At 41.8% G+C, this 22,694-nt stretch overlaps 1 protein-coding gene across 3 annotated transcripts in view; it reads right to left on the bottom strand.

Annotated features, from left to right (window-relative positions):
- The window catches only part of SCAPER (S-phase cyclin A associated protein in the ER), a 422,044-nt gene that overhangs the window by 379,258 nt on the left and 20,092 nt on the right, over positions 1-22,694 (bottom strand). For 2 of the 3 annotated variants that reach the window (XM_036734646.1, XM_036734647.1), the window contains exon 3: positions 12,766-12,883. In XM_036734646.1, the coding sequence (XP_036590541.1) occupies positions 12,766-12,883 (118 nt within the window). Of the gene's footprint in view, positions 1-12,765; positions 12,884-22,694 lie in introns of those variants that run through there. The other variant, XM_036734648.1, reaches the window with a different exon arrangement.

Raw genomic sequence — 22,694 nt, 5'->3', positions numbered from 1 at the left:
CACTAGGAGAGAAGTGGAAACTGTCAGCTGGGAAACAGATCTGATCAAAGGACGTGCCAGATGTTGTGCAAAGAACAGTGACTACAATGACAAAAAAGAAGTACACCTGCCCTCAAGGAGCTTATATTCTACAGGGAGTGACAACACACATGCCTAAGGAAAACAAACGACATACAAATAAAGGTAATTTGGGGAGAGAGACATAAAGTGGGGGGAGGGCTGTCAAGAAAGGCCTCCAGTCAATAACAGCATTTGAGACGGGCCTTGAAAGAAACTAAGGATTCTCAGAGACAGGCGTAAGTAATGAGTGCATTTTAGGTATGGTGGGACAACCTATGTAAGACATGGGGGTGGAAGAAGAAATTTTGCGTGTGAGACACAAGTCACATTAATAAGTCAACAAGCCATTTATTAAGGCCTACTATGTGCCAGGTACTGTGCTAAGTGTTAAGGATACAAAAAGCCGGTCTGACTAGAGTGGAGTACATAAAGGGGACTGATGTATAATAAAGCTGCCAAGGTTGATTGGAGCCAGTTGTCAAGGGATTTAAATGCCAAATAGAGGCATATGTATTTGATCCGAGAGGCAATCGGGAGTCACTGGAATTTATTAACAGAAGAATAATGTGGTCAGACCTGTGCTTTAAGAATATCACTTTGAGAGGTGTGAGGATGATGGACTGGACGAGGTGAGCCTTGAAGCAGGGAAATTAAAGAGAAAGCTATTGCAATAGTACACGTGAGAGGTACTGAGGGTCTGCACTAGGGTGGTGGCCATGTGAATCAGGAGAGGGGGGTGGATATGAGAGAGGGTGTGGACAAAGAATGAATGAAAACAATGGCTTAGGTATTGGGAGTGAGAAAGAGGGAGCAGTCAGAGATGACTCCAAGATTGCAAACCTGGGTGATGAAAAGAAATGCAGTGTTCTCAAGAGAAACTGGGAAGTATGGCAGAGAGGGGGTTTGTTTTGGAAAGGCTGAGTTTTAGATGCCTGTGAACCATCCAATTCAAACTGGCCTAGGCTGCTGGAACCAGCTCTTGAAGGCCTGCAAAAGCCCACTGTTAAATGGTCAGTGTGAGCATTCACACCTTGGAAATGGACAACTGCTACAAAGCACAGCGAGTTTCATTGGTTTTTGATTGCCTAGGGTTAATCAAGTGAAAGAAAAAATGCTAATAATGCATATTAAACCTAAGTGTGCTGTCAGCCCATTTTCCCTCCAGACAGCTTGGCTGTTAAACATGTCCGCACACATCCTACTATGCTACACACACTGCATGACCTCAGCAAGGAGGCAGTGGAAGGGTCAGAGAATGAAAGTCCTCACCAGATGTGAGGCCAATGACAATAAGGGACATTCAGAGAGCAACTGAAGGTTGTCCCCATCATCTTCTCCGAACCTCACGACAGGCATCTGGTGACACTAGGCTGGGACTCAGTGGAAAGACCAGGGCCAAATATATCATCCCCATAGTATCCACAGAGCCCAATGGGAGGACCTAGGAGAGGCCTTGGGCACACTCACACTTATATATGGTGGATGATCAAAGAGAGAGAGAGAGGGGAAAGGCACTAGATTTGGAGACAAAGGAATTGGTTTCAAATCCCAGCTCTGCTACTTATTTCCTGGGTGATCTTGGGAAAGTCACCTAAGCTCACACCTCAGCTCCTCAACTGTAAAATGAGGGGGCGGAGCCAGGCCAGCCAGCCTCCAAAGGCTCTTCTGCCTCTAAATCTATACTCCTGGGGTCCTATCATCCATCAAAGGACACTGAAGAGCAACTGAAGGTGTAGGAAAAGAATGAAGGAAAGAATAAAAAGAAAGAAAACATCCTCACTACCTGCTTGCCAAGTGCTAAGCACTGGGGATACAAAACATGAGCCAATCCATGCTCCCCAGGAGCTCCCCCTCTAACTGACAGAGATAAGACGTATGAGAGAGGGCAGCTACAAGCATGGCCAGGCCCAGGAAGGACTCCCGAGGGGAACTGCAGGACTGGAGGTCCAGAGAACACAGCACCAGGGCTGGAGGGAAAGCTCCGACTTGGGAAACAGTGGCCGGGCACACACATGCCTATTAGTTCTCAATTTCAACAGGGGGTTTAGGTAGCGAGGCCCAGTTCATCCACATGCTTGTATTACTACTGGCTTCTCTGTGTTCATTTTGATTTCTCTCTTTCTCCAATAAAATATAAGCTCTCTGAGGGGTATGGTATCTCTAGCCTAGCTCCTACTGCAGTGCCTAACACATGGCCAGTGCTTAGACAGTGCTGATTGAATCAATCACAGCCTGCCTGTGACTCATGAAATAATTACTGTGGCATATATATGTGTACACACACACACAAACACACCACCTAATGGCCAACCCTCAACCTTATGAGCCTCTCTAAACTTGGCCAGGCTAGTTCTCGGACAAAAGACACAAAATATGTATTTGGCTTATCCTGGATGCCCTTCCACTTTGGTAAGAGAGGCTGTGGTCAAACCTAGGAGTTAATGAATAAAAATAATGATGATAGCTAACATTTCTATAGTACTTACTCTGTGACAGGCACTGTGCTAAGCATTTTACAAACATGATCTCACTTGATCCTCACGACAACCCTGGGAGGTGGGGCTATTGCTATCATACCCATTTTACAGAAAGTTTTTTTTTTCTTTTATTTAATTTATTTAATATATTTAGTTTTCAGCATTAATTTTCACAAGAGTTTGAATTACGAGATTTCTCCCCATTTCTACCCTCCCGCCCACTCCCAGATGGCGTATATTCTGGTTGCCCTGTTCCCCATTCAGCCCTCCCTTCTGTCACCCCACTCCCCTCTCATCCCCTTTTCCCTTCCTTTCTTGTAGGGCAAGATAAATTTCTACGCCCCATTGCCTGTGTATCTTATTTTCTAGTTGCATGCAAAAACTTTTTTTTTTTGAACATCTGTTTTTAAAACTTTGAGGTCCAAATTCCCTCCCCTCTTCCCTTCCCACCCACCCTCCCTAAGAAGTCAAGCAATTCAACATAAGCCACATGTGTATCATTATGTATAACCCTTCCACAATACTCATGTCGTGAAAGACTAACTATATTTTGCTCCTTCCCAACCCATCCCCCTTTATTGAATTTTCTCCCTTGACCCTGTCCCCTTTCCAAAGTGTTTGTTTTTGATTACCTCCACCCCCATCTGCCCTCCCCTCCATCATCCCCCCCCTTTTTTTATCTTCTTCCTTCTTCTTTCCTGTGGGATAAGATACCCAATTGAGTATGTATGGTGTTCCCTCCTCAGGCCAAATCTGATGAGAGCAAGGTTCACTCATTCCCCCCTCACCTGCCCTCTCCCCTCCTCCCACAGAACTGCTTCCTCTTGCCACCTTTATGCGAGATAATCCACCCCATTCTATCTCTCCCTATCTCTCTCTCTCAATATATTCCTCTCTCATCCCTTAATTTGATTTTATTTCTTTTAGATATCTTCCCTTCATCTTCAACTCACCCTGTGTCTGCTCTCTCTCTCTCTCTTCATATATATATATATACACACACATATATACATACATGCACATTCACTTATATATATGTATATATATACATACATATATATATGTATATATATGTATATATATACATATATATGTATATATATATATATATACACACACATACATAAACATATATATCCATATTCCTTTCAGCTACTATGATATTGAGGTCTCATGAATCATACACATCATCTTCCTATGTAGGAATGTAAACAAAACAGTTCAACTTTAGTAAGTCCCTTATGATTTCTCTTTCTTGTTTACCTTTTCATGCTTCTCTTGATTCTTGTGGTTGAATGTCAAATTTTCTATTCAGCTCTGGTCTTTTCACTGAGAAAGCTTGAAAGTCCTCTATTTTATTGACAATCCATATTTTGCCTTGGAGCATGATACTGTTTTGCTGGGATCAGTTTTGCTGGGTAGGTGATTCTAGGTTTTAATCCTATCTCCACTGATCTCTGGAATATCGTATTCCAAGCCCTTCGATCTCTTAATGTAGAAGCTGCCAGATCTTTGGTTATTCTAATTATGTTTCCACAATACTCAAATTGTTTCTTTCTGACTGCTTGCAGTATTTTCTCCTTGATCTCGGAGCTCTGGAATTTGGTGAAAATATTGCTAGAAGATTTCTTTTTGAGATCTATTTGAGGAGGCGATCGATGGATTCTTTCAATTTCTATTTTGCCCTGTGGCTCTAGAATATCAGGGCAGTTCTCCTTGATAATTTCTTGAAAGATGATATCTAGGCTCTTTTTTTGATCATGGCTTTCAGGTAGTCCAATAATTTTTAAATGATCTCTCCTGGATCTATTTTCCAGGTCAGTGGTTTTTCCAATGAGATATTTCACGTTGTCTTCCATTTTTTCATTCCTTTGGTTCTGTTTTAGAATATCTTGATTTCTCCTAAAGTCACTAGCTTCCACTTGCTCCAATCTAATTTTTAAGGTAGTATTTTCTTCAGTGGTCCATTGGATCTCCTTTTCCGTTTGTCTAATTCTGCCTTTCAAGGCATTCTTCTCCTCATTGGCTTTTTGGAGCTCTTTTGCCATCTGAGTTAGTCTATTTTTTAAGGTGTTGTTTTCTTCAGTGTATTTTTCAGTATTTTTTTGGGTCTCCTTTAGCTAGTCATTGACTTCTTTTTCATGGTTTTCTCGCATCCTACTCATTTCTCTTCCCAATTTTTCCTCTACTTCTCTAACTTGCTTTTCCAAATCCTTTCTGAGCTCCTCCATGGCCTGGGAACAGCTCATGTTTTTCTTGGAGGCTTTTGATGTAGGCTCTTGCACTTTGTTGACTTCTTCTGGCTGTATGTTTTGGTCTTCTTTGTCACCAAAGAAAGAATCCAAAGTCTGAGACTGAATCTGGGTATGTTTTCGCTGCCTGGCCATATTCCCAACCAGCTAACTTGACCCTTGAGTTTTTCAGCGGGGTATGACTGCTTGTAGATTACAGAGTTCTATGTTCCACGTTTGGGGGGGATGTGCCAGCTCTGCCACACCAGCATTCCTCCTTCCCCAAGAACCCCCAACCTGGACTGGGCTTAGATCTTCAGCAGGCTGTGCACTCCTGCTCTGATCCACCACTTAATTCCTCCCACCAGGCGGGCCTGGGGCCAGAAGCAACAGCAGCTGTAGCTGCCCCACCTCCACTGCCCCGGGGGCGGTGGCCGAACTGTGAACTCCTTCCACTCTTGCAGCTCTTCCCACTAACCTTCTCCAGAGTCTTTGGTGTTTGTGGGTTGAGAAGTCCGGTAGCTGCTGCAGCTCACTGATTCAGGGTGCTAGGGCACAAACCGCCCAGCTCCTGGTCTGGTTGGTCCGCACAGCTCATGCTGGGCTCTGCTCTGCTCCCAGCTCCCAGCTCCGTGCAGGATAGACCTCACCCAGAGACCATCCAGGCTGTCCTGGGCTGGAGCCCTGCTTCCCTCTGCTGTTTTGTGGGTTTTGCAGTTCTAGAATTGGTTCAGAGCCATTCTTTATAGGTTTTTGTAGGGACTCGGTGAGGAGCTCACTGCTTTCCAGCCGCCATCTTGGCTCCCAATTCAAGATCATTTTCTTCCACATTTATGCGAGATAATTTACCCATTCTATCTCTCCCTTTCTCCCTCTCTCAATATATTCCTCTCTTATCCCTTAATTTGATTTTTTTTTTTAGATATCGTCCCTTCATATTCAACTCACACTGTGCTCTCTCTCTATACATATATATACATACACATATATACATACACCCACACATATACATACATAGACACACACAGGTATATGTACACACACACACACACACACACGCACATATATATGCATATTCCTTTCAGCTACTATGATACTGAGGTCCCATGAATCATACACATCATCTTTCTATGTAGGAATGTAAACAAAACAGTTCAACTTTAGTAAGTCCCTTATGATTTCTCTTTCTTGTTTACCTTTTCATGCTTCTCTTGATTCTTGTGTTTGAAAGTCAAAATTTCTATTCAGCTCTGGTCTTTTCACTGAAAAAGCTTGAAAGTTCTCTATTTTGTTGAAAGTCTATATTTTGCCTTGGAGCATGATACTCAGTTTTTCTGGGTAGGTGATTCTTGGTTTTAAGCCTAGCTCCATTGACCTCCGGAATATTATATTCCAAGCCCTTCGATCCCTTAAGGTGGAAGCTGCTATATCCTGTGTTATCCTGATTGTTTTTCCACAATACTCAAATTGTTTCTTTCTGGCTTCTTGTAGTATTTTCTCCTTGATCTGGGAGCTCTGGAATTTGGTGAAAATATTCCTAGGAGTTTTCTTTTTGGGATCTTTTTCAAGAGGCGATCTGTGGATTCCTTCAGTTTCTATTTTACCTTCTGGCTCTAGATTATCAGGGAATTTCTCCTTGATAATTTCTTGAAAGATGATATCTAGGCTCTTTTTTTTATCATGGCTTTCAGGTAGTCCAATAATTTTTAAATGATCTCTCCTGAATCTATTCTCCAGGTCAGTGATTTTTCCAATGAGATATTTCACATTGTCTTCCACTTTTTCATTCCTTTGGTTCTGTTTTATAATATCTTGATTTCTCCTAAAGTCACTAGCTTCCACTTGCTCCAATCTAATTTTTAAGGTAGTATTTTCTTCAGTGGTCTGTTGGATCTCCTTTTCCATTTGGGTAATTCTGCCTTTCAAGGCATTCTTCTCCTCATTGGCTTTTTGGAGCTCTTTTGCCATTTAAGTTAGTCTATTTTTTAAGGTGTTGTTTTCTTCAATATTTTTTTCAGTATTTTTTTGGGTCTCCTTTAGCAAGTCATTGACTTGTTTTTCATAGTTTTCTCACATCATTCTCATGTCTCTTCCCAATTTTTCCTCTACTTCTCTAACTTGCTTTTCCAAATCCTTTTTGAGCTCTTCCATGGCCTGGGATCAGTTCATGTTTTTCTTGGAGGCTTTTGATGTAGGCTCTTTGACTTTGTTGACTTCTTCTGGCTGTATGTTTTGGTCTTCTTTGTCACCAAAGAAAGATTCCAAAGTCTGAGCCTGAATCTGAGTCCGTTTTCACTGCCTGTTCATGTTCCCAGCCAACTTACTTGACCGTTGAGTTTTTCAGCAGGGTATGACTGCTTGTAAAGAGTACTTTGTTCCAAGCTTGACGGGCTGCGCTGTTGATTTCAGAGCTATTTCTATACAGCCAGCTCTGCCACACCAGCACTCCTCCTCCCCCAAGAACTGCCAAACCCGGACCTGATGCAAATCTTAAGCAGGCTCTGCACTCCTGCTCTGATCCAACACTTAATTCCTCCCACCAGGTGGGCTTGGGGCTGCAAGCAACTGCAGCTCTAGTTCTGTAGCTGCACCACCTCTGCTGCCTCCGGGGCGGTAGCCGAATTGGGAACTCTTTTCAATCTGTCCCCCGCAGCTTTTCCCACTAACCTTCTCTGTTGCCTTTGGGTTGAGAAGTCTGGTAACTGCCACAGCTCACTGCTTCAGGGCGCTAGGGCCTGTTCCACCTGGCTCCTGGTCTGGTTGGTCCTGCCCCCGCCCACGTTGGGTTCCCCTCTGCTCCATGCGCGATAGACCTCATCCAGCGACCATCCAGGCTGTCCTGGGCTGGATCCCTGCTTCCCTCTGCTATTTTGTGGGTTCTGCAATTCTAGAATTTGTTCAGAGCCATTTTTTATAGGTTTTTGGAGGGACCTGGCAGGGAGCTCACACAAGTCCCTGCTTTCCAGCTGCCATCTTGGCTCTGCCCCCTTACAGAAGGCTTTACAGACTTTACAGATAAATCCATGTCACTCCTGTCTTCTAGGTACCCCGGGGATTTCTGGGACCCTCCCCTTTTGGGTCTCTACCAGCCGGTTTAACCACTCTCAGCCTCCTTTGGGGACTGCTTTGGATCATCACCCATTCACCTCCCCCAAACTAGAGGAGTCCCAAAGAATTTGTCCTGGGCTGCCCTCAGTTCTCTCTGTATTTCTCTCTATCTCCCTCCCTCTCATTCTCTCCCACCTGATTAGCTCACAGGAATCTAAATAGCATCTATCCTACAATAATACCCAGATCTATTAGGGTCACCTCCAGTTGTCCTGGAACTGCCAGTTGGGCAACACAGCTCATCCGCTTGCTCTCAAGTGTGCGCTCACTCTCTCTCTCTCTCTCTCTCTCTCTCCCCTCCCCGCCCCCATCCACACAGGGTATCATACCCTTACCTAAGGTTGCTCTGCCCAAAGGATGTAAATTTTGATCCCTGAAACCTTTTGTTTTCTTAAGTACCATAGTTAAAGTGCCATTAACCCAAATCACTGTGGCTGAACAAATTATCATTTATGAATGTAATGGAATATTATTGTGTTGTAACAAACTACAAAAGAATGTAAGAATGTAATACAAATGTAAAAAACGATTTCAGAGAACCCTGGGCATTATGAAGTAACACAGAGTGATCTGAGCACAATCAGGAGATTAATTTTACATAAAGACAAAATTGTTAAAAACAAACTGGGGTGGGAGGGGGGGTGCGGAGCCAAGATGGTGGCTGGAAAGCAGGGACTTGCCTAGAGTTCTCCCCAGGACCCTTCAAACACTGACAAAAAATGGCTCTGAACAAATTCTAGAACTGCAGAACCCACGAAATAGCAGAGGGAAGCAGGGCTCCAGCCCAGGACGACCTGGACGGTCACTGGGTAAGGTCTATCCCACAGAACTGGGAGTGGAGTGGAGCAGGGCCCAGTGTGGCCTGCGCCCGTACCAACCACACCCGGAGCTGGGTGGAACAGGCCCTATCTCCCTGAATCAGTGAGCTGTGGTGGTTACCAGACTTCTCAACCCAGAAACACCAAAGGCAACAGAGAAGGTTAGTGGGAAAAGTTGCTAGGACAGAGTGAAAGGAGTTCGTGGTTTGGCCACCACCCCAGGGGCAGCAGAGGTGGTGCAGCTACAGAACTAGAGCTGCAGTTTCTTGCAGCCCCAGGCCCACCTGGTGGGAGGAATTAAGTGTTGGATCAGAGCAGGAGTGCAGAGCCTACTTCAGATCTGGGTCACGGTCTGGGCTGGCAGTTCTTGCAGGAGAAGGAGTGCTGGTGTGGCAGAGCTGGCTGTATAGAAATAGCTCTGAAATCAATGGCGCAGCCCGTCAAGCTTGGAACAAAGTACTCTTTACTCTACAAGCAGTCATATCCTGACAAAAAACTCAAGGGCCAAGTAGTTGCCTGGGAACATGAACAGGTACTGAAAACGGACTCAGATTCAGACTCAGACTTTGGAATCCTTCTTTGGTGACAAAGAAGACCAAAACATACAGCCAGAAGAAGTCAACAAAGTCAAAGAGCCTACATCAAAAGCCTCCAAGAAAAACATGAACTGGTCTCAGGCCATGGAAGAGCCCAAAAAGGATTTGGAAAAGCAAGTTAGAGAAGTAGAGGAAAAATTGGGAAGAGACATGAGAATGATGTGAGAAAACTATGAAAAACAAGTCAATGACTTGCTAAAGGAGACCCAAAAAAATACTGAAAAAAATATTGAAGAAAACAACACCTTAAAAAATAGACTAACTCAAATGGCAAAAGAGCTCCAAAAAGCCAATGAGGAGAAGAATGCCTTGAAAAGCAGAATTACCCAAATGGAAAAGGAGATCCAACGGACCACTGAAGAAAATACTACCTTAAAAATTAGATTGGAGCAAGTGGAAGCTAGTGACTTTAGGAGAAATCAAGATATTATAAAACAGAACCAAAGGAATGAACAAATGGAAGACAACGTGAAATATCTCATTGGAAAAGTCACTGACCTGGAGAATAGATTCAGGAGAGATCATTTAAAAATTACTGGACTACCTGAAAGCCATGATCAAAAAAAAGAGCCTAGATATCATCTTTCAAGAAATTATCAAGGAGAACTGCCCTGATAATCTAGAGCCAGAGGGTAAAATAGAAACTGAAAGTATCTACTGATTACCTCCTAGAAAAGATCCCAAAAAGAAAACTCCTAGGAATATTTTCACCAAATTCCAGAGCTCCCAGATCAAGGAGAAAATACTGCAAGAGGTCAGAAAGAAATAATTTGAATATTGTGGAAACACAATCAGAATAACACGAGATCTCGCAGCTTCTACATTAAGGGATCAAAGGGCTTGGAATATGATATGCCAGAGGTCAATTGAGCTAGGATTAAAACCAAGAATCACCTACTCAGAAAAACTGAGTATCATGCTCTAAGGCAAAATATGGTCTTTCAATAAAATAGAGAACTTTCAAGCTTTCTCAGTGAAAAGACCAGCACTGAATAGAAAATCTGACTTTCAAACACAAGAATCAAGAGAAGCATGAAAAGGTAAACAAGAAAGAGAAATCATAAGGGACTTACTAAAGTTGAACTGTTTTGTTTACATTCCTAAATGGAAAGGTGATGTGTATAATTCATGAGACCTCAGTATTAGGGTAGCTGAAGGGAATGTACATACATACATACATACATATATACACACACACACACACACACACACACATATATATGTATATGTATATATATATACATACACACACACACATATATATATATACACACACATATACATATACACACACACATATATACATAGACAGAGGGCATAGGGTGAGTTGAATATGAAGGGATGATATCTAAAAAAATAAAATCAAAGGGATGAGAGAGGGATATATTGAGAGAGGGAGAAAGGGAGAGATAGAATGGGGTAAATTATCTCGCATAAAAGTGGCAAGAAATAGCAGTTCTATTGGGAGGGAAGAGGGGGCAGGTGAGGGGGAATGAGTGAATCTTGCTCTCGTCAGAACTGACCTGAGGAGGGAATACCATACACACTCAATTGGATATCTTACCCCACAGGAAAGAAGGAGGAAGGAAATCAAAAAGGGGGGAACAATAGAAGGGAGGGCAGATAGGGGGAGGAGGTAATCAAAAGCAAACACTTTTGAAAAGGGACAGGGGAAGAGAGAAAATTGGATAAAGGGGGATAGGACAGGAAGGAGCAAAACATAGTTAGTCTTTCACAACATGAGTATTGTGGGAGGGTTTTGCATAATGATACGCATGTGGCCTATGTTGAATTGCTTGCCTTCTTAGGGAGGGTGAGTGGGGAGGGAAGAGGGGAGAGAATTTGGAACTCAAAGTTTTAAAAGAAGATGTTCAAAAAAAAGTTTTTGCATGCAACTAGGAAATAAGATACACAGGCAATGGGGCATAGAAATCTATCTTGCCCTACAAGAAAGTAAGGGAAAAGGGGATGGAGGGGAGTGGGGTGACAGAGACGAGAGCTGACTGGGGAACGGGGCAATCAGAATATATGCTATTCTGGAGTGGTGGAGAGGGTAGAAATGGGGAGAAAATTTTTAATTCAAACTCTTGTGAAAATTAATGCTGCAAACTAAAAATAATAAATAAATAATGAAAAACAAACTTTGAAACATTTAAGAATTCTGATCAAAGAATGGACAGTCATATTCCAGAGGACCTATGAAGAAACGTATTACACATCTCCTCACGGATAGGTGAGGGAACAAGGCACGGAGACATACATGAAGGGCCCCAGGAGGGCATGACCACTGTGTGGCTTCATTTTGTTTGGCCATGCTAACTTGCGGGGAGGGGAGGTTGTCCCTCTTGCTTTCTCTTTGGTGGGGGGGTGGAGAGTTTCTAAGGGGGTTTAACAATAGTGATGCCAGGAAAAAAAGGGGCCCCACTGTAGCATTTTTTTAATGCACAGAAGAGAACGGAAGTTGAAAAAAGGAAGCAGTCAAGCAGATCAGTTTTGAAAATAACACGTACAAATTTTTTAAAGTAAATGATATAAAATGGAGATTCATGGTTGCACATAGGACCCACTTTTTGTCTTCTGTTGTGTATATGGAAATGCTCCCTTTTGGTGTTTAAGTTCAGAATAAAAAATAAAGCTAATTTTTAAAAGAAGAATATCGCAACAATACAAAGAACCAATCTGATCCAAAGAAGAGAAACAAGAAGATACCTCTACCTACTGCTCTGCAGAAGCGGGAGTGGCTCATAGGTAGGGAACACGGCATAGTTAAATTTTTTTATGTATGGATTGATTTTGCTTATTTTTTTCTCTTCTTCCTCTTTTTTAAAAAAAATCTGTATTATAAGGGATGGCTCCCTGGGGAGAAGGAATGCAGGGGGAAATGAAAAAGTCAATAAAAATATATTTTAAAAAATATTAACTCCTAACACATCCCTATTACCTCTAGAGTCAAATACAAATCCCACTCTTTGGCATTTAAGGTCCTTTCACAATCTAGGTTATCTTTCTTGCCTTACTATATGTGCCTCACCCCCCTTTGCACATTCTTTGGACTAGTCACAATAAACCTTCTTTTTCATCTCCACAAACTACCTCCAACCTCAGTGACTTTGCATAGGCTGTGCCCCATGCCTAGAACATGCTTCTTCCTTCTCCAAGAATTCCTGGTTTTCTTCACAGCTCCACTAAAAGCAAGCTCAACAGGAAAGCTCTCCAGATTCTTTCCCACCTCCCCCAGACTGCTGGTCTTGTCATGATGTCCAATATACATATGTATTCTGTAACACACATACCTGTCTTACCCCCCAGGGCTAACTCCTTGAAGGCAGGGCCTAGTCCATGTCTATCTTTGTATCCCCAGAGCCTGACACCAAGCAGGAGTTTCATCAGTGTTTGATTGACTGACTGTTAGAGAATTAAAAAGACGTTTCCAATGTACACTTTTTAAATTAGCATTTTTTTCTTTGACACCTACCGTCATCATCTTTGTTTTCCAGGGGAACGCTCCAGGCGATCAGATTTCTTGCCGTGCGACCCTCTTCTGCAACAATTCTCCTCACTTTGTCATGGCTATTGGAACGCTGAAAGGAGGCCTAAATACAAGAAAAATGGTAAGTTTACTTCAGGTAAATATAGGTATTTGACAGTCTACATGTTTTCTCAAAAGAGAGACTGTAAAACCTTACTGGGAAACCAGCAGAAATCAAGAAACAGCTTCCAATGTCAGTCCTCCTGCCAGGCAGCTTCACAACTTTCTGCAAAAAGAAATGCTACGATTCTAAGCTAATTTAAAGTTTAGTTATACTTTTTGTAAGGAAATGCCATTTTATTATTTTACAGGAATATACAAACTGAAGTCAGATAAAATGTTGTCAAAAAATAAATAATTCCTCCCATCCCATTTAAGAACGAGTAGAAAGTAAGCACCACCATGAAAGCAAGTACTGTTTTTCATTTTCTCATTCTATCCTTAGCACCCAGAACCTTGCACATAATACACGCCTAATAAATACTTGAATTGATCTGCGAAAATATAATCTGTAATGGTATTAAGCAGAATTATATTTTTCCATATAGAAAATAAATGCTGTTTAAAAGGAAGTATTCTTAACATGCTAAATATTTCCCTTATAATCTTATTCACATTATTTTTTAATTTTCTCCTTATTACTAATGTCTACTTTGGCCCAGGAGGATGTCCCAAAAGTCTTGGAGTAGTTTTAAACTTTAATAGCTTAAAAGCTATATTAATATATAAATTAAGCTATAATTATCTAAATTAAGGTTTATATAGCTTTATTAAAAACTTGAGGGGCATTTAGGGGACATAGTAAGTAGAGCACCGGCCCTGGAGTCAGGAGGACCTGAGCTCAGATCTGGTCTCAGACACTCAACACACTCACTAGCTGTGTGACCTTGGGCAAGTCACTTAACCCCAATTGCCCTGCCTTCCTCCCTCCAAAAGAAAAAATAAATAAAATATTAAAAACGTGAATGGCTTAAAACTGCTCCACATTTGAGGAAGCCCTGTATTAATGCCTACTTGACTGACAAATTCTAGGGAGTTGCCTGAGCTACAAAGAGGTCAGTTAAATGATTTGTCCAGGGACACACATGTCAGAGGTAGGATTTGGAACCTAGTCTTCCTGACTCAAAGCCCAGCACAATCCATTACTGGTGTCTTGCGTATGTGTATGCAGAGTTAAACAGAGATACAGATAGAGTTATTTAGAGATATACAAAATTAGTGGCATCATTAATGATTAATTGTCTTAACATTATCATAGATTAATCACGGGTTTGGAACAGAAAAGGACCTCAGAGGTCATCTGATCTATAACCTCAGATTTACAGATGAGGAAACTGAGGCCTGGAGAGGTTAAGTGTATTGCCCAAAGTCACAAAAATAATAAATGTCAGAATCAATTTCTGAACTCATCATCTGACTCCAAATTCAGGCCTTTCCCATTATACTGCACAGACTCATACTTAAACCATCCTCTAACTTTTATACCTGGAATCACTATAGACATACTGCATACAATTTACTGTGTAAATGCTATTTTAACAAACTGTACTAGACCTTCATGTCACAGTGACTCACTGTCAAACATGATATTCTTAAAAAAACAAATGTGGAACTAACAGTGCCATCGAAAAGTTTTATTTGACTTTTCACAAAAACTCTGATTCTGCATTGCCATGTGGGTATTTTTTACTCCAGAATGACCCTGTTTTGTTTCAGTAGCAACGGTAGAGATCACTCCGACAAAATCTACCAAATAATTCCCTATGAGACTTTGGTTGTAATCGCATCCCACTAACACAGCCCCTGGACACAGGGATCTTACTAGTCTATCATCTGAGGTCTTGAGGAATGCAGAGAGGAGGGGACAAAAGTACCACCTGGAAGACCCAACAGGATCCACAGGAAAGGAGTGGCCAGCTCAGTGGATGCAGACCACGTCCAATCAGGGAGATTTTCTTGGTCTTCAGGAAGTAGGAGAACAGAAAAGGTCAAAGGCCAAGACAGATCAGGATTCTTGGGCCCTCTCCTGAACAGGAAATTAAGTATTAAGAGAAAAAGAAATCCCAGCATTTTGATGGCACAGAACTTAAGGATCTGACTAAAGCAACTTTCAGTTTGAGAAGAAATTTTCCAATGCTTTACCTCAAACCAAAAGCACTTTTCCAAAGCATGAAAAAAGTCCTTCATCCATCTCAGAATGAGAGTTCTTTAGAAGTCCTCAGAAATGGTCTGTAATGTTAAACAACTAAAAATTAAGTGCCCTTCATAATACCTAATCTACTGAGCTAGAAAATGACTAATAATGTCTGCAATGTACACAGAGGATTTACCTCATACTTCTAAACATGTATCTTTATTTTACAGTTCACAACTGGTTGAAACATATCACAGAATCTTTTTCTATAATGAATGGAGTGCACATATAATAATTAGAACATAATGAAGAGGGCTCCCAGAGACAAGATGTATCTGACTTTACAAAACAGATGTGTTTCTGAAAATTTACATGTAAAATAAAGCATTTTAAACGCAGAAGGGGAAATGCTATGTTTTCTTTTGTAAACTGAAGAACACTTTTGTAACAGAAATAATCATCCTCGAATTCATATTTCACGATTCAGATTTTTATCTCAGTTTTATCAATACAGGTCACACCCATACACATCTAAAGAAATCAAGTTATAAAGACTGCAAATTATTGTCAACATAATTAACTTCAGTGAATAATTATACTAAATCAATCGAGAAATTATTCAATTAGCTACTAAAACCTTAACAAAGTTTTTTTTAAAAAAAGCATAATTTTGTGGATGTAGTCATTTGAACACACAAATTTAATACACAAGAAAACTTTACAAATGAAAACTTTTAGAGAATGCTTTACTTTTATAATTATTAATCTATTTAATTTTAATGTTTTCATCAAAATCCATTTTTAAAACTTCTATAACAAATAATTTCTTGGAATAAAAGGTTTTATAATAACTTATAGAACAAAATATGAGAACTATAAATCAACAAATATTTATAGGGTACCTATTCTGTAAAAGGCTCTCTTTGGAAGACATACAAAGTATAAAAGTTGATGCCTGCCCTATGAGAACCTACAATCCAACTGTGGAGATAGGGAATAAACATGTCTCCTGTTCATTATAATTCTTCTATGCATCATGACTAACGTGAAAATGTCTTTAACAGGAATGGATGTGTAGAGCCCATATCAGATTGCATGCCATCTTAAGGAGGAAGGGGGAGAAAATTTAAAGCTTATGGAAGTGAATGTTGAAAACTAAAAATAAATAAATAAATTGAAAAAAACACGTAAAAACATAAACATAAGATGTGTATAATAATGAAGACAACAATATAAGAGACATCAACAAGTATTTCATGATGAATTGCCAAGTGCGTATGTGAATGGACAATGAGTACTATGAGTTCAGAAGAGGGTAAAAAGTAGGCTGCAGCCAGGTGTGCTAGGCCAGGTGTATAGTCCCTACTGCTAAGAAGACTGAAACTAGTAGATTGCTTGAGTTCAAGAGTTCTGAGCTACAGCAGCACGAAAATCAATTGGTATCCAACCACACTAAGCTCTGCGCCAATATGGCGAACACACGAGAAGTAGAAGGCCACCGGACTGCCTTAGAAGGGATGAACGAGCTAGCTTAGGTTAGGAAAATTAAGCATTTAGAGTTAGGGTTATGCGCTTCCATACCAATTATTATTGGGATCTGGCCTGGATTGGGATCCGGACTGTGAGAGGCTACTGCATTTCCAGAGTGGGAGATAAGGAGACCTAGTCCATCCTGTCCTAACTTCACCCTCTGACCCCCATCCCCAGCAGAAAAGAGGGGCACCGTGGCCTGAGCCAGCTTTATGGAGTGGCTTGAGGTTGGCCCTGAAGAATTAGAAACTGGAACTGAGGCTCCAAGTACAGGAAGGATTTGGCTAAAAAGAGAAGGAAGAAAGGAATTTCAGGTAAGGAAAATGCCATCATCCATAATTAAATGAAAGAAACAAACAACTAGGGCAGGTATAGAGTACCTCCATTAGGAAAACATGGCATGTAAAATGACCTTATTCTGTCGTGTTTCTACTATGTGCCCTCTGCTTAGACAAATGCCAAATGTCAGCAAATTAAAATAAACATGTAAAATGATTCCATGTATGTGTAACTGCCATAGAAAAATTATGCCGTGTTTGTTACATTTGGCGAACACTTTCCCATCCCAAATTTCAGAAACGTATAAATTGTGACCGTTTCTGAGACCTTTATATTCTCTCAAGTCACACACACATCGCTTGGTTACTTTATTTTCCATCCCTATGTGCTAATAGCTTACTCATGCTTGAAGGTTCAAATTCTACCTCTTCAATCAGCTGGTCAGTTATAAACATTTATTAAGTACCTACTATGTTCCAAGTACTGAGCTAAGTGCCAGGCATACAAAGAAAGGTATAAGAAAGTCCCTGATCTCAAGGAGCTCCCTAATGGGGGAAGACAGCATGCAGATTACTTAGTACAAAAAATTATATACAGAATACGTTGGCCTTAATTAACCCAGGGAAGACCCCAGAATCAAGGGGGACTGAGAAAGGCCTCCTGTAGAATGGGGAAGCCTGTGGTGGTGCATTCCAGGCAGGAGGGACAGCCACTGACAATGCCCAGTCAGAAGGCAGTGTCTTATCTGAGGAACACCAAGATGTCAGTGTCACTAGATGCACAGACAAATAGGGCTGGGGGTGTTGTGAGGTGCAGAAAGGCTGAAAAGGTTGGGGGAGGGTTTTAGAGAGGACTTTGAACATGAAACAGGAAAGGAACTGGAGGTAAATATCACAGACAGCCTACTTAAAAAGTTTAGCCTCAAAAGGGAAGAGAGATATGGGCTAACAGCCAATGGGGACAGGGAGATCAAGAGAGCTTTCTGAGGCTGAAAGAGACATGAGCATGTTTGTAAGCAGTCAGGCCTCAGCCACAGGCAGGGAGAGATTGAAGATAAGTGAGAGGGTGGGGATGATAGAGATGTGATGGGATGGGATGGCTTGGGCAGGGGTGCAAGTTGGAGATGATGGCAGAAGGCACCTGGATGATATGAGAGAAGGGAAAAGAGGGAAGTCTCTGTAAATGACCAATGTTTTTCAATAAAATGTGAGAGCAAGTTCTTAGCTGAGGTGGGGAGGGGAGGGGCTGTCATGGAAGGTCTGAGACATGATAAAGAAGGTTTCATAAGAGCCACTGTGGTTAGCAGGATAGTGAGCTAATTAGGAAGGTGTAAAAAGAATGACCTTGATGTCATCAAGGTCCAGTTAATTCGTAGGGGAATTGGTGATATTCTCCAGTTTTGTTCAGCAGCCCATGTACAGGACTGATAGTGTTAGATGGTGGGAGTGATCTGGGGCTGAGGTTTACCAGAGAAAGATCTGTGATATGATAAGGGAGGAATCTAGGGGCTCAGGAGAATACGAAACTGTTGAATAGAACTGGTTTATCAAGGGGCCCAGACAGAGGAGTGAGGAGAGTGCAAGGGTGGCGACCCAGGAAAGAAATGAGTAGTGACAAAGAACAAAGCAGAGGGAAAGGTGGAATGGCATAGATGGTTGTTGCTATGCAGTCTTTTCAGTTGTGTCCGACTCTTCATGAACCTATCTGGGGTATTCTTGGCAAAGATATTGGAGTGGTTTGCCATTTTCTTCTCCAGCAAATTTTTACAGATGAGTAAACTGAGGCAGTGAAGCAACTTGCCCAAGATCACACAGCTAGTAAGTGTTTGAGGCCAGCTTTGAACTCAGGTCTTCCTGACTCCAGGCCTGGCACTCTATCTACTGCGCCACCTAGCAGCCCCTGCAATAGCCTGGGATCAGAGAGAGGCATGTACATAGAGACAGTACATGTGGGTAACAGCAAGATCAAAGATTTGACTGTCTTTGTGTGTAGCTAAGATGGGATGGAGGAACAGCTCATGTGAAGTGAGTAAACTGAGAACCTCGGGGATTTGAAGGACCGTCCATACATATGTCTCCTATATAAAGGCAGGAGCTGAGGGGGAAAGACTGTGAGCCTGGCACTGAATTCACTGAGGAAGGAAGAGGAATGACTTAGAGGTCAGCAGCCAAGAGCTCTCAGAATCTTGGCAAGGTCGCAGACAGGGATCGAGGGAACCTCCAAGGAGGAGAGGTTATGGAATGATGGAGGGAGAGAGAGCCTGGAAGTGGCAACAGAGGGCAGGAAATAGTCACCTTTCCCACGGCGAAGTGAGTGGAGGCAAACTGTGAGAGTACAGCTGGAGCTGGAAAGGGAGACCAATGAGGCTGTGCCATGGGCTCACTGAGACTCTCTGAAGGTGAACAAAGTGGGAAAAGAAAAGATTTAGAAGAAAGAAAGTTTGTTGACTTAGAGAGCACAGTGGAAGATGCCTAGAGGGGGAGGGCAGTGGGAGACTAGGAAGGGGGCTTGAAATGATGCGGAAGGCTCAGAATCATTGGGATAGGGAGGCAGGAGGCAGCTTGGTAATCACTGCGCAATGATTTTAGGTGTACAGTTTTCACTTTATGGAAGTGGACCATTCCACAGACCTCTACGTAAAACTACATAAGCCCTCAGGGGTGGAGAAGGAAGGGAGAGAAGGGAAGCAGGAATGAAGTTGAGCACCCAGAGGGTAGGGGGTCAGCATACGGTTCAAGGACACCTGGGGGCTAGGAACAGAGAAGCAAGAGGACCCAGGGATGAGGCCAGCCATGGGGGAACCTGGCCAGAACCAAGGAGAACACTGGGGGGAAGGGAGGCAGACATGTGGGGGCTGAACACAGGCACAGAAGAGGATAGGATACCTGCAGGCTGGGGACAGATATGTGATACCCAAGCTTGGACTCATAGAAGACAGGCACACAGGCAGGGCACAAGAGCAGGTGGGCAGAGTGGGGCAAAGGTCTCTGCTCTGTGCTCAAGGTCTCAAGGCAAGCCCCTGGCAGTACTGGTGGTTTCTCCATGGTAGGGTATGCACTCTGTTGCATTCACTTGGAGGTTTTCTTTTGGGTTTTTGGAGCGGTGGGAGTGGGGAAGAAGATTGCAGAGCTCCTGGTGAGAAGCAGGAGGAGAGAGAGAGAGAGAGCTCAACAAGCCCCCACAATACTGTAAAGTTATCAAAGGTGTTTTTTTGGGAATGCAGATTTCTTTCACAATGTTTTACATTTACTTAAAACAACAACTGTCATCACTGTAAAAGCACCTAGGCGTTTGGCCTCAGGGTAGATTCCTCTTAGGGCCACAGGCAGCTCAGGTGAGGGAGGGGTGTTCAGAGTGGAAGCAATGGCCTTACTCCCCTTCCCCCAAAGCATGAGCTGAGGCTGGAGACTCAGGGCCTTTCTTCTCTTCCCTGAAAACTGAAGCTTCTGGTACTTGACAGAAGGTTGTTTTTCCTCTTTCATTAGGAAGAAGACGACCAGGCAGGAAACCTGGCAGCGATGGAATGGCATTTTCTACCCTTACCTCAAAGGCAAGAGCCTGGTGCAAGACAGAACAGCAGTTCTCCCTTCCCTGGGAGGCTGGAGACCCCTCATTAGTGGTCTAAGGCTCCTCTAACATGAAGGCATCCCTCACTCATTTAGCTCACTGCATTTTCTACTCTTTGTATATACTTATATTCTAAATATATGTCTCATCTCATCTGACTAGGCTAGAATCTCCTTGAGGGCACAGAATCTTTCTTATCGCTGTATCTCCCCCAGTGAAATGCATACAGTAGACACTTAACATTTGTTGAAGGAAACAATTACTCTGCCCTTAACTTGCATGTCCAACCTGTACCCATTTACCAAACTCTTTGGGCTTTTCCTACTATCTATCAATAGTTACTGACTACCTAGAGCCACTCTGTACATCCCAGTTCTGTGAACATTTCTGAACTAACTGCCTCCTGAGCCAACTCAGGTCTGACACTGCCCAGGAATTCTTACTAATCTATGCTGACTTCTACCTACCAATCACATGGGTGATCTATATAAATATCCTTGAGAACTCTATCTCCTAGACATTTTAAGAAAGAGTTAGATAAGTCTACATAGGTGAAGTGGATAATAATTTGCCTCAACTTTCCATTTGTTACCAGATGGAACCCACTGTCTAATAATTAGGAAAAATTTTACACCCAAAAAATCTTACACCCAATGACTGGGTTACAACCAGTGACTCAACTTTAAGTTACTACCCCAAAGCCAGCTAGGTGGTGCAGTGGGTACAGAGCCAGACCTGGAGTCGGGAAGTTCAAATCCAACCTCAGACACTCACTAGCTAGCGGTGTGACTCTGGGCAAGCCACTTAACCTCTATTTGCCTCAGTTTCCTTATCACTAAAATGGGGATAATAATGGTACCTGCCTGCCAGGACTGTTGTGAGGATCAAATGAGATAATTATCATAAAGGCTTAGCCCAGTGCCTGGCACTTGTGAATGCTGTTGCTCTCACTTAAAACTCACCTTCCCGCCTTTAACTCCTTAGCTCCATTACATTGAACCATTTCAGTTTCCATGCACAGAAAAAAATTAAAACAAAAAACTACTGGCAGTTTGTATTTTTTAATAGAAAGTTCCAATTTTTATGATCAACTTTTTCTTTTATTCCTATTTCCAACATTTCACATGCAGTAACATTATAGTTACTGGTTTTATCACAATGTTTGAAGAGCAAGCGTTTCATAATATAAACCCCACTTCTTTTTAAAGTCCACACACATATTGTGTGCACTTATTTCAGTAGCACATTCATAAATCCTGCCATTTTTAATAATCTAGTTCTTGTAAAAATGTCAGGAACATCTGAGATATTACAGGTTTAAGCAGTTTTATCTATGTGTAGCAAGATCTGAAATGCGATAAATGAGTTTGAGAAACTATAGATCATTTTGGCTATTTATAACAATAATATTTTCCCCAGGGGTCTTTTTTCAGGGCACCTAAATAGGTCTGTGTATTTTTATACATAGCCAAAGTGCGCCATCTAGTGTCAGGCAGAGAACTTACAGAGCACGCATAAGGTTTTCCAACAAGATATACACACATTAGTGATCAATACATTTATTTGCAGTGAAATTTTTGATGTTACATTGCAGCACACCACTTAAAGAATTCTCTATGCATTTCTGAGAATGATTTGAATTGTAGACTGCGCTTGTTTCTACATTTCCTCTTCATCCTTCCAGGTGAATAGGGTTCCATGTCGTCTTGAAAGAATAACACGTTTTGATGGTTTATGTTCAAATTCATATCTTTACTTCTCTGTAACATTTCCGGTTTGCCACAAAAAAATTTAAAATTACTTGCACTGCTTAAGTATAAGGTGCAACTCCACAGTTTCAATTTCTAGTTTTTACACGTATTACGATTCCTGTGACATCACAATGGCGACAATGTATAGTTTAATATGAGTGAAACAAGATGAATTTAAGCATATCTATAAAATGTTTGTTTCAGACACATGGTCATTAAAATATTTTCAACTTTATATTGTGGAAATCGGTACTATCTATTCAGAAAAATTAACAAAAGTCAATTAACCAGGCCTTCTTAATTCTAGAGTACTAGACCTAGAGTTTCGAAGACCTGGTTAAAATTCCACCTTGGACTGTAGCTGTTCGAACATGGGCAAGCTGCTTAAAGTCTCTAAAAATCTCTCTGAGACAATGTGATAGAAAGGCTATGGTTAGCCTTTTCAAACCTACAAAATCACCACTAACCTACAATTAATCTGGTGACACAAAAACAAGAATGAAATCAAACTTGCTTCCAAGGAACAAACATCCCATTGGAGATACATGCACAAAGTAAGAATGTGCAGAAGAAATGCAGGGTTAATTTGGGGAGAGGGCCTGGCAGGCGAGGGA

Source organism: Trichosurus vulpecula, chromosome 8, assembly GCF_011100635.1.
Source record: "Trichosurus vulpecula isolate mTriVul1 chromosome 8, mTriVul1.pri, whole genome shotgun sequence".
In the NCBI taxonomy this organism is placed as follows: domain Eukaryota; kingdom Metazoa; phylum Chordata; class Mammalia; order Diprotodontia; family Phalangeridae; genus Trichosurus; species Trichosurus vulpecula.
This window is presented reverse-complemented; position numbering and strand designations above follow the sequence as displayed.